We start from the raw sequence: 14,510 nt of genomic DNA on the forward strand, positions 1-14,510 counted from the left end.
AGGATATCTTTCAAGATCTTAGATACTAAGTCTGTATAATGGACGCCATATGAGACAATGCTGCCCTCATCAGTGCCTTGGCTTCAATTGAAGTTGCATGCAGTTTTCGCAAGAAAATCTGCGCTCTCATTGTTTCTCACACCAATATGATCCGGTGCTCACATAAATTCCACGTGAATATTGTCATTACGACGTAGTTGCAACCACATTTTTTTAATGTCATAAATAATATAATTAACTTTGCTGTTCATATTTGTGCTTTGTAGATATTTTAAGACGCTCATACTATCCGTCACAATTAGCCACCCGTTTCTGTGTGTGCTTTGATTTATAAATTGGAGGACTTTAAGAATAGCCAGAGATTCTGCAGAGAAGATACTAAGATATTCTGTTAGCTATTCTCCATAACCGAATTTAAAATGTGGTACATAAAAAGCAAATGAGCAGGTAGAGGCCGACTTTGAACCATCCGTGTAAGATCTTTAAAAGTGAAAATTTTCTGATATGTTTCTTCCTTGTTTTTCAAGTTTGGATCAATGTGAATAGGGATGGTAGTATATTTGCTTTCGTAGCTTCCGTTAAAACAAGTCCAGTTCTGTTCATTTATATGTAAATTATTGCGCAGTTTTATTTCATTTATATTGAAAGTCATGAAGAATGAATGGGACAGAAGAAAGATCACTGAAGGAAAAGAAATTAAATAAATTATAATTTTTTTTAAAAGGACATTTGAATTTAACTAACTTAAGTGCAGAAGGAAATTGAATTTATTTAAATCTCAGGATTAAAGGGGGAACATTACATTCTACCTGCAAGGAGTTAATTGGGGTTGTTCTGAAAGCGTCTGTAATAGCTCTTATGCTGTGATTCTGGAGAATATCTAATTTTTGGATCAACTTATCATTTGATGCAAAGCAAAGGAAACCATATTCGAAGTGGCTGCGTATTAAACTAAATTTTTGTGACTTGCATAAATTCAATAGTCCTTTAGGATCTGAACCCCAGTACGTTGATGATAATGATTTTAAAATATTTAATGCCTTTGAAACTCGTAGGGTAATGTGCTCGACATGTTTGTTCCACGACACGTTTTTTATAAAAATAACACCTAAAAATTTTACGGAGTCAGCAAAAGATAACTCAGAATTGTTGTAAACGATTTTGTAGTGTTTTCGTTTAATGCCCACTCCATTAAAAATAACTGTTTTGGTCTTACGAGCATTTATATCTAAGTTTAAGTACTTAAAATAATTATTTAATGTCTTTAAAGCAAGATTTAATTTATTTACAGTCGATTGTAAATCTGAACCTGAGGAATAAACCACTAGATCATCAGCAAATTGCAAGTTGCTTACTTTTGAACTTAAAACATAATTGAGCTTGTTTATATACAACAGAAATATTAAAGGGATTAATATTCCATCCATCTTGACAAACCCTTCTCGATACGACTCTCTAGGATCAATCACATAGTTTTTAAATTTCGCATGTACCTCTCTTGGAGGATGCGCGGGGCGCGGAACAGAGAGTAGACATGCTACTGTGTTGTTAATTGTTATGTTATGTTGTTGTTATATGTTGTGTTATTTACGATAAAATATACATCAAATTGTTCCTTAGCTTCTACTCTAACAAACTGTGTATATTATTATTAAACGGTACAAAGTGACAAGTAGTTATCGGAATTCACGTTAATTCGAACAATTTTTTGAATAGTGACGGTGATTATTGAGTGGGCGACCTTCGGAGTGCATTGCACCCGCGCAGTTCATCGACCTTTTACATCGTAGCGGATTCTTAGGGTCGTATTCCAGAACTCTACTCAATACTCAAGTCAGGACTTGAGTATTGCAGTGAGCACTGAAAATCATACTCAAGTCCTTGCCATTAGGGTCGTATTTCCAGTGCTTGAAATCATACTCAAGTCTGCTCAAGTCCTGACTTGAGCATTGAGTAGAGTTCTGGAAGACGACCATTAATTTCGCAAAGACGAGTATCGCTGTAATAGTGCAGCAGGATATTTCGAGGATATAGGAAACGGTCGCGAGTTCAAACCCCGGTATTTAAGTCTGTTTCTTTCCTATTATTTTTTTTTCTTGTGTTGATCGGATCATTCTTTTAAAATAAAAAATGTCAGTTCCTGCTACAAAAAAAAACATGTGCTGGGTGCTTATCTCACATAGAGGGAAGGCAATATATAACGTGCTGCAAATATATTAAGTATTACGATCTACCATGCGCAAATGTGTCAGAACAACGATATTTGAATACGATGACACCCGAGCATAAGGCATCTTGGAAATGTGTGGCCTGTGTAAGTAAAATGCTAAAAAAAGATAACACACACACACCGGTGCGCGGCAATGTTAATACTCGTCGGGGAGCCTCTTTACGAAGTCCGCCTCAAGATGTATCACCGTTACACACCGTGCCACACTCAACACGTACTGCTCACCGAAATTAGAAGACCAGGTTTTCCTTGATGAACTTCGCGCACTCAGGGAGGAAATGAGAGCTACACGCCTGCAAATGACGAATTTGACCACTGCTATTGCCAATCTAACGCAGAGGATGGATGAGTGTGACCTACGTGTTGACAAATTGACCGCACGCGTCGATATTGTTGAGCGTCGTCTTGATCAGAATCCCTGCGACAACTACACGAACAAGGAAGTGCTAGCGCCAATTGAACAGTTGAAGGCAGAGATTAACGATAAAGACCAAGATCTTCTCCTACACGATCTAGAAATTTCATGCGTGCCGGAGCAGAAAGTGGAAAGTCTGCAGCACATTGCCTTCACGCTGGCAGGCAAGCTAGGTGTAAAACTTGAGGACCAGGACATCGTCAGCGCCAATCGAGTGGGTCGTACGCCTATTTCCTCGGATGGGGCGGAGGCACCTCGTCCCCGTCATATAGTGGTACGCCTTGCTCGCAGAACTGTACGCAACCAGCTCCTTTTTTTTTTTTTTTTACGGGGGGAAATCTTTATGGATACCCCTGAGCCCAGGGAGACTCAGGGGTTATGTGGGGACTCTCCCTCCAGACTGGAGGGCCTACCCCACTAAAACCGCCCCGGGTTTCCCTCTCGCCAGTTGAGTCGGCGCCGTGGGATCAGTGAACATTCACCACGACGCCGCCCGGGCGCAACCAGCTCCTGCAAGCTGCTCGTGTTCGTCGCGGTGCCACCACGGATACAGATCCATCCACCACGCCGGTTCTATGTTAACGAGAGGTTGACACAAGTGAATCGGCAATTGTTCCAGCGTGCGCGAGAAGTGTCCAAATGACTCAACTGGCGTTTTGTGTGGATTAGAGACCGGCGTATATACGTGCGCCTTTGCAGATTCTCCACCACAACGCCTACATTCGATGGCAGATATCACTAGGGTTTTTGGACCCGATGCTGTTAGTTCTTCTGAAATTAGAAATTAATGCAGTTTTAGTATTATTGTTTTATAATAATGGACTCAATATTATTAATTATTATTTTCATCAATTTATTTGCATGTATATATGTATATGCATCTCCTATTGTCTTATTGTGTCTTTGTCAGTCAATTTTACTTATTCGATTTGTAATTGCAATTCAATTTTTTTTCATAAATGTTGTTAATAATAAGTTACGGAGATCTAAGTGTTTCCGTCGGCGTGCTCCATGTCGAGTTTGTTTCGTCTTCGAGTTCTTTTACCAGGGTTGCAGTTGGTTCTTTATGTCCGACAGGCGACATATAACTGTACTTAGGTTCTACCTTTTACACGAGGAGCACTTGCAATTATTTTGTTCTTATATTGTCCAATTTGTACGAGGTGAAAACTTCTCTATTGGTCTTTTAAACGCTGGATCGCTTGGCTCCCGCCATGATGAATTCATGAGACCTGGCTTAGAGCGGGGGAAGAGCGGCGTGCTCCCACAGTTCCGGGTTACAGGCTTCGTCATATTCCTCGTCCTCCAACGGAGCGACACGGGCTTGGCGGTGGAGTGGCCTTTTGTATTAAACATGGCATTAACGTGCGACTCCTACCTCATCCACCTGCCCCTCCAACCGTGGAACAGATGCGGCTTGGTCTTACTGTTAACTCTGTTAAACTTGCCATTGGGACTGATTATCGCCCACAGTGACTGGCCCTGTAGATTTTTATCGACGCCCTTACGGATTCCATCGTTTCTTTTTCGTCATTTGATCATGTGGCGCTAGTTGGTGATTTTAACGTGAACCTTTTAGATATTGAAGACACTTCTACAAAAAATCTATTAGATTTCTTACATTGCTTAAATCTTGTGCAATATGTTAAACACGCGACACACTTTACCCATCATAGCGAAACATTGATAGGCATTATGTGTTAAAGTATGAAAATAGTTGATTATATACCGGATCTTGGTGGTCATGCATTCGTCACGGGTAAAATCGGTGTGAGAAAGGTAAAGGTACTCCCAAAACATATTGTTTATCGTCCACTAGCTAATATTGACATAGATGCGTTCAACACAGACATTAGGGCAACGGATTGGGATCGATTAATTAATAAACTGTAATTTTAGCGCCTGCTTGCATAACTTATTCAATCATTATGCGCCTAAAAAGAGAATTGTTGTCAGGCAGCGAATGCTTCCCTGGCTTACATACAATGTTAGACAGATGATGAAACCTCGTGACGAAGCCCATCGGAGATCTCTAAATACTGGGGTGAATTCACATAAAACTTATTATAAAGATCTAAAAAAACTAGTATTATAATGCAATAAATGCTGAGAAAACTGTGTTTTTCCAGCAATGTGTTTCCAAATCTCAAAACCCACATCATCTTTGGAAGAATATTTAAAAAAATGTAGCTGACTTCAAGGCCAAAGATTGCGACATCCCTCCACATTTGAGGGACCCAGATAAAATAAATGCTCATTTACTAAATTTACCACCAGTAATATAGTAGTAATAAAGTAGACAAAGCCCACCTATCCAGTTTTTCTTCTCGTAGGCATGGTACTGCAGTTTTTAATTTTCGCAAGGTCACAGAGTCGACTGTATCCAAAGCCATTTTGGCAATTGAAAGTAACGCCAGCGGTATGGATGACATTTCTCGTGATATGGTATTGCTTAACTCGCCGTATACTTTAAAATTTATCACAGCTTTAGTCAATCAGTCCATTAAGACAAGTGACTGTCCTTGCCAAGTGGACCAATGGAAATTAGCGAAAATTAGACCCATCCCAAAGGTCAATACTCCATCAGAGCTCAAGGACCTTCGACCAATAAGCATCCTACCATACATGTCAAAAATAGTCGAAAAGGTGGTGATGTGGCAATTGACAGAGTACCTGGAGACCAACGGAATCTTGCCTTCGAAACAATCAGATTTCAGGAAGAGACATAACACTACTACAGCATTGCTGGACGTAGTTGATGGTATTTTGTCTGCGCAGGATACGGGAAAGGGATCCATTCTCAACTTACTTGATTTTTTCCGCGCTTTTGATACCGTTGACATCCAGCTTTTAATTTCTAAGCTAATTTACTATGGCTGACCGTAATGCCGTTAAATGGTTTAGTAGCTATCTTTGCAGTCGTATACGAGTGGAAGTGCGCGGTGAGGACGGATTCTCTATGTTTTCTGGTGCCGCCACGGTTGCTAGAGGGGTTCCTCAGGGGTCCATCCTTGGACCTATCTTGTTTATTATTTATACTGCCGACATATCGGATTATGTTAGAAACTCTAGATGCCATTTGTACGCCGACGATTTACTAATTTATGCTTCTTTTACCTGTTGAAACACGGACCGCGGTTAGTCATCTGAACGAAGACGTCGATAGAATTGCCAAATGGTCAGAGTCAAACAACCTGGTGCTAAATCCAGATAAATCAAAGTTCATAATACTTGGTACAAGGCGTCAAGTTGAAGGGATATCGTCCCGCAATCCTCAGTTAACTGTATCTGGTAACTCTGTACAGCGTGTATTGGAAGCGAGAAATTTGGGTGTTCTCTTAGATGGTTCCCTTCACTTTGAAAGACATGTGCTTGACACAATCTGTAACTGCTTCTATCGCTTAAAGGTTTTATATCGCATTAGAAAATATATTAATGTGGACTTACGCATAAAACTTTGCGACTCCTTTTTGCGACTTCCTCTCGAAGCTAAATTACGCTGACTCTGTATTTGGAGGCTGTCTGCTTGTACGCACAAAAAACTTTATCCAGCGCTTGCAGAATGCGTGTACCACATTTTGTTTCCCTATACCACGTCGAACACATGTCACTCTTTTTTTAAATAATGCAAGCATGCTTAAAATGTAGGCCCGACGGAAATTACATTTTGCTTCTTTACTATTTGGAGTCATGATGAGTAAGCAGCCGTTATACTTACATAAGAAGCTAAGTTTTTCATCCATGCATTGTTAGACATGCATCTCATCTCGTATGTCCCCGTCACAGAACGGCACGCTTTCGAGGTAGCTTTCGTTATGCTGCCTCGAAATGCTGGAATAATATACCTCCGCCAGTCAGAAAAGCTACCTCGTTACTCAAAGAGTATCTACTAAATCTTCAAAAATAACCATCGTAGCTGCTGATGTGCCGGGGACATATGCGTTTTAGTTTAATATTGTTCGTCTGTTTAATTGTAATCAAACTTCTCAATTAATTAATTAAACCTTATTTTATAATTTTATCAAATTAAATATATATACGTTCCTATTTTATCATATTAACTTCCATTCAATTGTATTGTAATTTGTTGTCTAACCTCTCAATCAATTAATTAAACCCTATTTTATAACTTTCCTATTTTATCATATTAATTTACATTCAATTGTATTGTAATCTGTTGCGCATGACATAGTACTTATTAAATGGTAACTACGTTAATTGTATCTTAATGGAATAGACTGTTCATGTTTTGTGTTTAAATTAATATAATTATGTGCTTGTGTCATCCAATGTCTTTAGTGTCGGCTACTGTTTCGTGTCACGTGTGTTCTGTTGCCGGATCCGCTGAAAATCAGCGTCGTAGCACTTGAATGTGAGACGACTACAAGCTGAGTGGGTCACGGTTTCCTTGGCAGCACAGCACACACGCTTTATACTCTATATATTATATGTATTTGTTTCAAATCCTTAGGTTATTATTACTATTATTATCAGTATTATTATTATTATTCTTATATAATGCATGTGTACTGTGTTTCAAGGAATAAATGATTTCTTTCTTTCTTTCTTTCTCTACCATGCAAAAACTTAAAAATCCATTGCACATTTTTTTTAGTTAGTCGTAGCAACTTTAGCTCTTTTGACAGTACATGTAGATTGACATTATTAAACGCACCAGAAGGGCTAATACGACAGGGCGTGACTAGCGCGAGATACTGCTATTCTCGCATAGTGATCTCGCGCTTTATTTCGCTCTCGCGCAAGTCGCGCCCCGTCGTGCTAGCCCTACAGGAGAGGTATTCTGTAATCGTTGAGGCTCGCTATTCGATATTCGTTATGCGGTTTTACCAACGGTATCGATTTTGTAGACAAATGCTATTCTGTACACTACTCTAACCGATCATAACGACAATTCAGTTCGATACGTTCATTAGGTTTCGTTAAGATTCGATATTTTTATCGGCTCTTCGTGTTTACGTCGGTACTCTTAACGACGCGCTTTCTTCTTATATTTCACTGTTAGATATTTGTGTTTTGATTGCATTAATTGGACAAAATTCACTTTTTACCTTAAGGTAAGCCAAAATGTTTCGTAATTGAAAGGGACTTGTTCTTGGCTGTGGCTTGTAATCACTTGATTATGTCGTGATGCCGCGATTGTAGAGGTTAAATTCCATCTCATCAGATATTTACCTTAGAGGATGGAAAAAAATAAAGTAAATATATTTACAGAACTTTGGAGTTCTGCTTACTTGTCGTGATTTATTATTTTATCATTTATTTTGCAGAAGTATTCACAAAAAATAAACACAAACAGTAGGTACGTTTCCCTTGAGTGTAACAAACTTTGCACAAACTAAATAACCATAGTTAAGAGCATAGATCATACACTATATATTTGAGAGTTAAGAGTGTTTGTAAATAACTATTGAACGCTCGATCGTGATTGGTCGAGAAACATAGCCCCCGTCGGTCGGGATGTTCCCATTTCTTATATTTTTCGATAGTGAAACGCTGACGTCACATCGATCGCTATCGGTACGCGTCGGTTGCAGTACGGCACTATCTGTGCGTGACAGTGACAGAACCTAGACTAAACATAGATTATGTTTATAATAATAATAGTCCAACCAAAAAGTACTTTATACTTTATGTAGTCTTTGTGGACTGTAGACTAAATGGTTTGTGGAATATACATCTCTTATTAGTTTGTGGGAATATACTAAGCGAGTGTCATGCGCATCGAAGGCGCAATTTTTTATTTAATTTTTGTAAATTAATTGTGTAGCTTATAATTTCCATTTTAATTCAAGGTAATATAGTAATATATTTTCGTTGTATATAATTTGTGAATACTGCTTTGTCGTATAATTAACGTGCGTAACCTGAAAAGATTCTGCGATTTTTTTTCAGGTTTATACGATGCTTAGGGTACGCTGTTTTAAAATACGACAAATCATAAGACCGTTTATGATGCAAAAAAGAATGAAATCAGCGCTTTCTCGTAGTTGGTTCCAGTTTTTGTTTCACGAAAATTTACTGATGACTAACAGTCTAACTTCAGGGTTTTTTATGGCTATAGGAGATTTAATAATTCAGGAAATTGAATTCAGGAATGGTCTTTTATCTGAAAAATATAACTGGGCTCGTGCAAGTAAGAATACAATGTCATAGTTTTTGGATTTTTATCACATAAAAGAAGATTCAACTTTATGTTTATGATTTCAGCTCAAATGTTAATAGTTGGCGGTATGTTGGGGCCCATGCATCACTATTATTATATAAAATTAGACAAATTAATACCTAAAGTTAATTTAAAAACAGTATTTATCAAAATAGCGGCAGACCAATTTGTATGTGCACCACTTACAATTCTGTTTTTCTTCTTTGGAATGGGAGTATTAGAGAATAAACCATTACAAGAGATCTCTGATGAAATTAAGCTAAAATTTAAATATGTGTACATGGTAAGTCTTTCAATACAATTAACTCTACTATTAACATGTTATCTTTAACCTCGAAGGTAGAAAATTAAACATAGAGTATTATGAAATTTTTAAATTTTTTTCCAGGGTGATTGTATATTCTGGCCTCCAGTGCAGTTCATCAATTTTTATTACTTGCCTACACCATACAGGGTTGTCTACATTAATTTGGCGACACTAATATTTGATGTTTACCTAGCTTACATTAAACATTATGACTCTGTCGACACAAATAACAAGGATGAAACAAAATGAAATAATTTATATTTTTAGTTTTGGTACAAAAGATATTGTTACTTTTTGAAATAATTTTTGTTGTGCCTCCCAATTAATATTTATAAGAATTTAATTGTTCTGTATTGATACTTAGTTATGTGACTTTTTAATCCTGTTGTATCATATTGATAGCTTTTAGAAGTATTAGTGGTAATTACCAAATTCAATTTCAGTTGGATCAGTATTAATATTCATCATAATTTGCTGCAGAATTCTGTTCAACTATTTATATAATAATAAAATAATACATTTATAGCTACAGGGTCAAGAACATTTCAAGTTTGTCACCAAAATTGAGTACAAAAAACTTACCTGAAAATTAACCACCTAAGATTTAAATTAAACTCTTTATGTCACTTTTGGTAAGAAATTGTCAGAAAGTATCATGCTTGACATGCTCTTGACTGTACCTAGTCTACCTAAAAATTAAAACTTTAAACTGTAAATGGTAATTGCTGTTTCTGATAAGTAATGCAATTTTAATATATTGTTTTTTTTTTAAATAATGTTGACTTATAAGAAGTTACCAAATAGGTAAGTAAAAGTAGAGCGTTTTCAATTTATAAAAGACCATAAGGCTAGTGAATATGGGCCAGAATTCTGTCTATTAAAAAGTTAATGTTTTGTATGAACTAAAATTAAACAACACAATTTCTTGTTTTATTTACATGTAACTACTTACTATACATTTGTTTCGTTTCTCGATGCCCATACGTTCTTCTCTCGATGCTCTCTGTCGTCTACCATTTCCATTTCTCAGCTTTTGTCAGTCAGAGTGCATATTCAAATGTAACTGTACTCATTTATTTCAAATGTAATTACCATAATTACGAAATTGTGAATAACACAGTATAATGTAAATAGAATGTAAATAATGAAAATCTAAAAGGGATTTGCCTGACATTATCAACATACAGGTTAAAGAAGAAACCTAATGTCTGAATCAAGGCTTGAAGTAAATAAAAACTTCTATTTTTACATTTTCTCTTTTTATTTTATAATGCATACAAATGGTAAAAATTGAAATATGACGCTGGTACGGGTAATTTTCAGGTAAGTTGTACTCAATTTTGGTGAATTTTTTTTATTTAAATATAGAATATCATCATGAAATATTATTTAACATTCGAGTGTGGTAACCTGAAATATTCTTTAATATTTCATGACGATAAATATTCAAGTAATTAAACAATAAAATTGTCACCAAAATTGAGTTCAAAAAACTTACCTGAATATTACTGTTACATAGATTTTTTCAAAAATTAAAGTATAAATAATATCTTACAAAATTCTTAGAATTCTAAGAATCTTAAGTCCTTTAAGTTATACTAAAGACATTGCTTATCTGTATCACATAAAATTACACAATCTTCTCAATTATCCACATAGAGTAAGGGAACCATGAAATGGAAGTGACAAAGGTAATGAATGAATGTGCTGATCTTTAGGTTATACATTTTATTATTGTTCATAAATGCATTTTGTAAATTTTGGAATAAATGAATTTGAATACTTTAAAAAAAACCATGAATGAATTGTGAATGACAATGCAAGTTGTTGCTGATTAAGTTGAAAAGTAGGTAATTTGTAGTTTTGTAGGTACCTATTTTGTATATATAAATTATTTCGCGCTAAGAATTAGGTATTTGGGAATAGTCTTAACAGGATTATAGAATCTATATAATATTATTTTCATAGGAAAGTAGGCAGTGCTTTAAATTTATGATATTTATAATAATGGATTTGTATCAGTCATATACAAAATATTATTTAAACAAGAGGCTTCTCTTCGCACCGCAATTTCGTGCCAACGTGTTCAAGTAAAATAGATCAATTTAAAAATTGATGATTAGTTGGAACCAATGATATTATATTGGGACAGAAAATTTATAAAAAAAAATGTTGACCAGTAAACCTTCTAAAATAAACTTATAACATATTTGCTATGTGTATGTTGAATACCTTATAAAAAACCTAAAAGTTTTAATAAATAGACTAGTATACTGAAAAGTTCAGCCCCAACACATAGTCCAATCGTCTTTCATTGTTTGTAACTTGACAACTATTCTGTACAATGCCAGAGCAGGACCCAGGGGCAAACCTAGCCCTCGAACTATGTCTGCTCTCCTTGCCATGCTTAGGGCTTGACCATCAAACTCCTGAAAAGATAAAATTTTTATAGAAAAATATAGTAGTAACCAACTCTCTATACTGATCATAAAAACTGGAGTTCCTTTCCTACAAGTATTTTGAATAAACTTTGGTTTTGCTGCTAATACCTTGCACATTCAGTGCATTGCATAGTTATTTAATGCTCGAAATATTTATATAGGGTTTATATGACAATGGTAAGGTAAATTTAGTCCTGTCACCTGTTCCTTAAGTATCGGTGCAGCTTCAGGATGATGTTCTTTAAAATATTCATAAACATCATTTGTAGTCCAGTTAGTAATGTCAGGAATGTCTTGGTCTAATGATACTTCTCCAGGAACCTTTGAAGGTGCTCTATCCAGCTCATGCGGTTTTAAAAAAGGGTCTATAGCAGGTTCTGGTGGAGTTGAGGAATCCTGGTCATTGTCATCTATGTTTGGAATAATGGCGGGAGACCCAACAACTGTAGGACGTGATTCCAGGCAATTGTTGCATTCCCATTGGTCCCAGGCTTTTAAACGTTCTGGTATTCTTGGAGCGTGACACAGAGCATGGTAAGCGTCTGAACATATGCTGCACACTGTCAATATACCCTGAAAAATAGTTAATTATTGTCACTTGTACTCCTTTTCATAGAGGAAAAGAAGTTATCAGTCAGTCGCTGTTGCAAACCAAGAATAACAGTCGCAAGTAATGCCGGCGCATTACGGCATCTGTACAACGATATGCCTACATGTACTGCGAAAATGACTTACATGAATAAACGAAAAATATCACAGATAGAAGTTTTGTAACAGAAATGAGAACAATAACAGACTAGGTAATACTAACAGCATCATTTGTTTCGCAGCACACAACACAAGTTTTGCAATGGGGACATTGCCAAGTGTTGTCTGGACGTGGCTTTAAGATACCAGATCCTGACTGAAGACAGCTCAGATGTGCCTTATTGTTGCAGTCTCGGCATTCAACCAATCTATCATTCGACCCTCTGGGTTTTTGTACGAGGCATACTGAGCAGACTCCGCCTGATGTTTCATGAGCTATTGATTCATCTTGTTCCATCTCGTCAGCACTACCTTCCGAGAGTTGCCCGTCCGTTCCAGGAGATCCTTCTTTCCCAGATTTACTGTTTCTAATCAAGTGCTTTTTAATCGTATTCTTATTTAAAGACCCAACAGGTCTTCCTCGTTTCTTCTTGCTGGGTAAATTATTATCAGAAGGATCAAAAACTTTTTTAGCCATTTTACGTCTTTCACCAACACGGACTCCAGTGTTTCGTACTTCCTTATTGGTATTGTTGGAGGCACCTACACGTTTCTTTGGTCTTCCCCTTGTTCTTTGAGGGGATGATCTGCATGATGAATTGGCCGATGAAGTCATCTGGAAAATTGTAGTTTCTCATGATTTTAGTAACTTATTTACCCTTGTTCCTTAAAACAAACCTTGCCAGTAGGAACCAGAGAGTTGTAATCAAACAAGGTGTTTATTTTAAGTTAATTTTTATATTATTCAAGACATATTAACAGACATTAATAGGCACACAAACCCTTCATTATATTAGAACATAGTACAAGATATAGTGAAACTTATAGAAGTTATGCATAATTGGAAATAAATCGAACGAGCAGTGTAAAGGAGTCATACTGTAATACTAAATTTCAAATTCAAAATTGTTACTGGTATAAGTGGAAAAGTGACAAAGATTATAGACTAATAGTTTTATAGACAATTTACCAGTCCATTCGTCAATTGCTGTCTTTAATGTATACATACCTTTGTATTAGAGTCTGCATTATATTCAAATTTAAAACTGTCAGAACTATCTCCATCATGATCAGCAGGGCCCAGGGCCAAATTGCCATTGGGTAGTTTGACTAAACTACCAGAAGCTAATTCTTTGTTCACAATAGTCTCAAGTTGCTTCTTGGTGTACTTTGACTCTTGAGATGCTGCAGCCTTCACCAATTCATCAAATGCAATTCCATTTTCTAAAAAGCTTTGATCTTGGTAAATAAGAGTTGCAATTGCGGATGTTATAATTCTCCTTTCACTAGTTGCGACGATGTTGGCCATTTCTAAAAATTTTAATAAAGCAATATTTTAATAACTGTGTTATTTAAGTATTTTCGTGCTGTTTAAAAAGGGTCAAAAAGGAAACTTACTGTTATTTTGTCCTGATCTTTTTCTACACTTTGCAGCGTTCCTATAACTTACATTATCCTTATAATCAACTTTATATATGCTTTTTTCTTTCAAGCAACGTTTGAGATCAGCTTTTGTGTCTTTGGGTGTAACTTTGTAACACTTTAGCATAAACTTGCAAATTCTATTTATGTCGGGCCGAGACTTACGAGCGCGCAAGTGGTCTATTGCAGCTAAAATTCGATTTTTATGCTTGATCTCTGACATTTCTGTAATGCAAGTAACACTCCATGATATAACAATTTTATTTCTACATTAGACTGCAAGTGCGAAGCTTATGCATCTCAACTTCAATTAAAACTTACCTGTGCAAAAACATGCCGGTGAATTTGAAATCACCCTCTTTAATAACGTATTTCACAAATGCGCTTCTCCAATAGTCACTCGATATTTATACCTTAATTTGTGATACAAACTTTAAATTCTTTACACTATCAGCGCAGTTCATAGCACAATCTCAACATCGCGCAAAACTACGAATGGGTGTGTTCGTTTCATTAGGATAGATACGGTTAAAAAAAAAACTTGATTTCATTATTTTAAGCGTGTATCCCAATTCATCCAAAAGTGAAAATTGTACGAATTATTGCAAAGTTATTTATGCTTTCATTTCATTTCATTTTGCTTGTGCCAAACACAAAACAAAAACCAAAAAATGTGCCTCTTTCAATAGCTGTAAAAGGGCTTTGAAAGGCCGCAAATTTCTTTTTTTTCCATCCTTTGGGCTCAAGTAGTGTTGGGTCATGAA

The 14,510-nt window shown here is 36.2% G+C and overlaps 2 protein-coding genes across 3 annotated transcripts; one reads left to right on the forward strand and one right to left on the reverse strand.

Moving 5' to 3' along the window:
* The first annotated feature begins 8,113 nt into the window (after positions 1 to 8,113).
* On the forward strand, positions 8,114 to 10,317 carry LOC113236560 (PXMP2/4 family protein 4-like). Of its 2 annotated transcripts, none has more exons than XM_026472695.1 (4): positions 8,114 to 8,458; positions 8,559 to 8,799; positions 8,874 to 9,112; positions 9,218 to 10,317. In XM_026472695.1, exons 2-4 carry the CDS (start codon positions 8,568 to 8,570, stop codon positions 9,383 to 9,385), a joined length of 639 nt encoding a protein of 212 aa, XP_026328480.1. In that variant the 5' UTR covers positions 8,114 to 8,458; positions 8,559 to 8,567; the 3' UTR covers positions 9,386 to 10,317. The 2 variants fall into 2 exon arrangements, with proteins under 2 accessions (XP_026328480.1, XP_026328479.1); XM_026472694.1 differs by having other exon boundaries at positions 8,114 to 8,326.
* Positions 10,318 to 10,782: 465 nt separating this feature from the next.
* Positions 10,783 to 14,243, reverse strand: LOC113236778. The gene is made up of 6 exons (XM_026472946.1): positions 14,068 to 14,243; positions 13,723 to 13,971; positions 13,334 to 13,635; positions 12,389 to 12,940; positions 11,779 to 12,150; positions 10,783 to 11,565 (listed from the first exon to the last, which is right to left on the reverse strand). The coding sequence occupies exons 2-6, from the start codon at positions 13,967 to 13,969 to the stop codon at positions 11,419 to 11,421; spliced, it is 1,620 nt and encodes a 539-aa protein (XP_026328731.1). The 5' UTR covers positions 13,970 to 13,971; positions 14,068 to 14,243; the 3' UTR covers positions 10,783 to 11,418.
* Positions 14,244 to 14,510: the final 267 nt, after the last annotated feature.

Source organism: Hyposmocoma kahamanoa, unplaced genomic scaffold (genome assembly GCF_003589595.1).
Source record: "Hyposmocoma kahamanoa isolate Upper Pololo Valley unplaced genomic scaffold, ASM358959v1 92, whole genome shotgun sequence".
NCBI classification, from domain to species: domain Eukaryota; kingdom Metazoa; phylum Arthropoda; class Insecta; order Lepidoptera; family Cosmopterigidae; genus Hyposmocoma; species Hyposmocoma kahamanoa.

Bases quoted from the DNA above. Each gene is read 5' to 3' on its own strand.
- LOC113236560 (XM_026472694.1), top strand. The intron at 8,800-8,873 runs GTAAGAATACAA...TTATGATTTCAG, and splicing joins ATATAACTGGGCTCGTGCAA to CTCAAATGTTAATAGTTGGC. The intron at 9,113-9,217 runs GTAAGTCTTTCA...ATTTTTTTCCAG, and splicing joins AATTTAAATATGTGTACATG to GGTGATTGTATATTCTGGCC.
- LOC113236778 (XM_026472946.1), bottom strand. From the start codon at position 13,969: ATGTCAGAGATCAAGCATAAAAATCGAATTTTAGCTGCAATAGACCAC. The intron at 13,636-13,722 runs GTAAGTTTCCTT...TAAAATTTTTAG, and splicing joins AAGATCAGGACAAAATAACA to AAATGGCCAACATCGTCGCA. The intron at 11,566-11,778 runs GTGACAGGACTA...TTATCTTTTCAG, and splicing joins CACCGATACTTAAGGAACAG to GAGTTTGATGGTCAAGCCCT.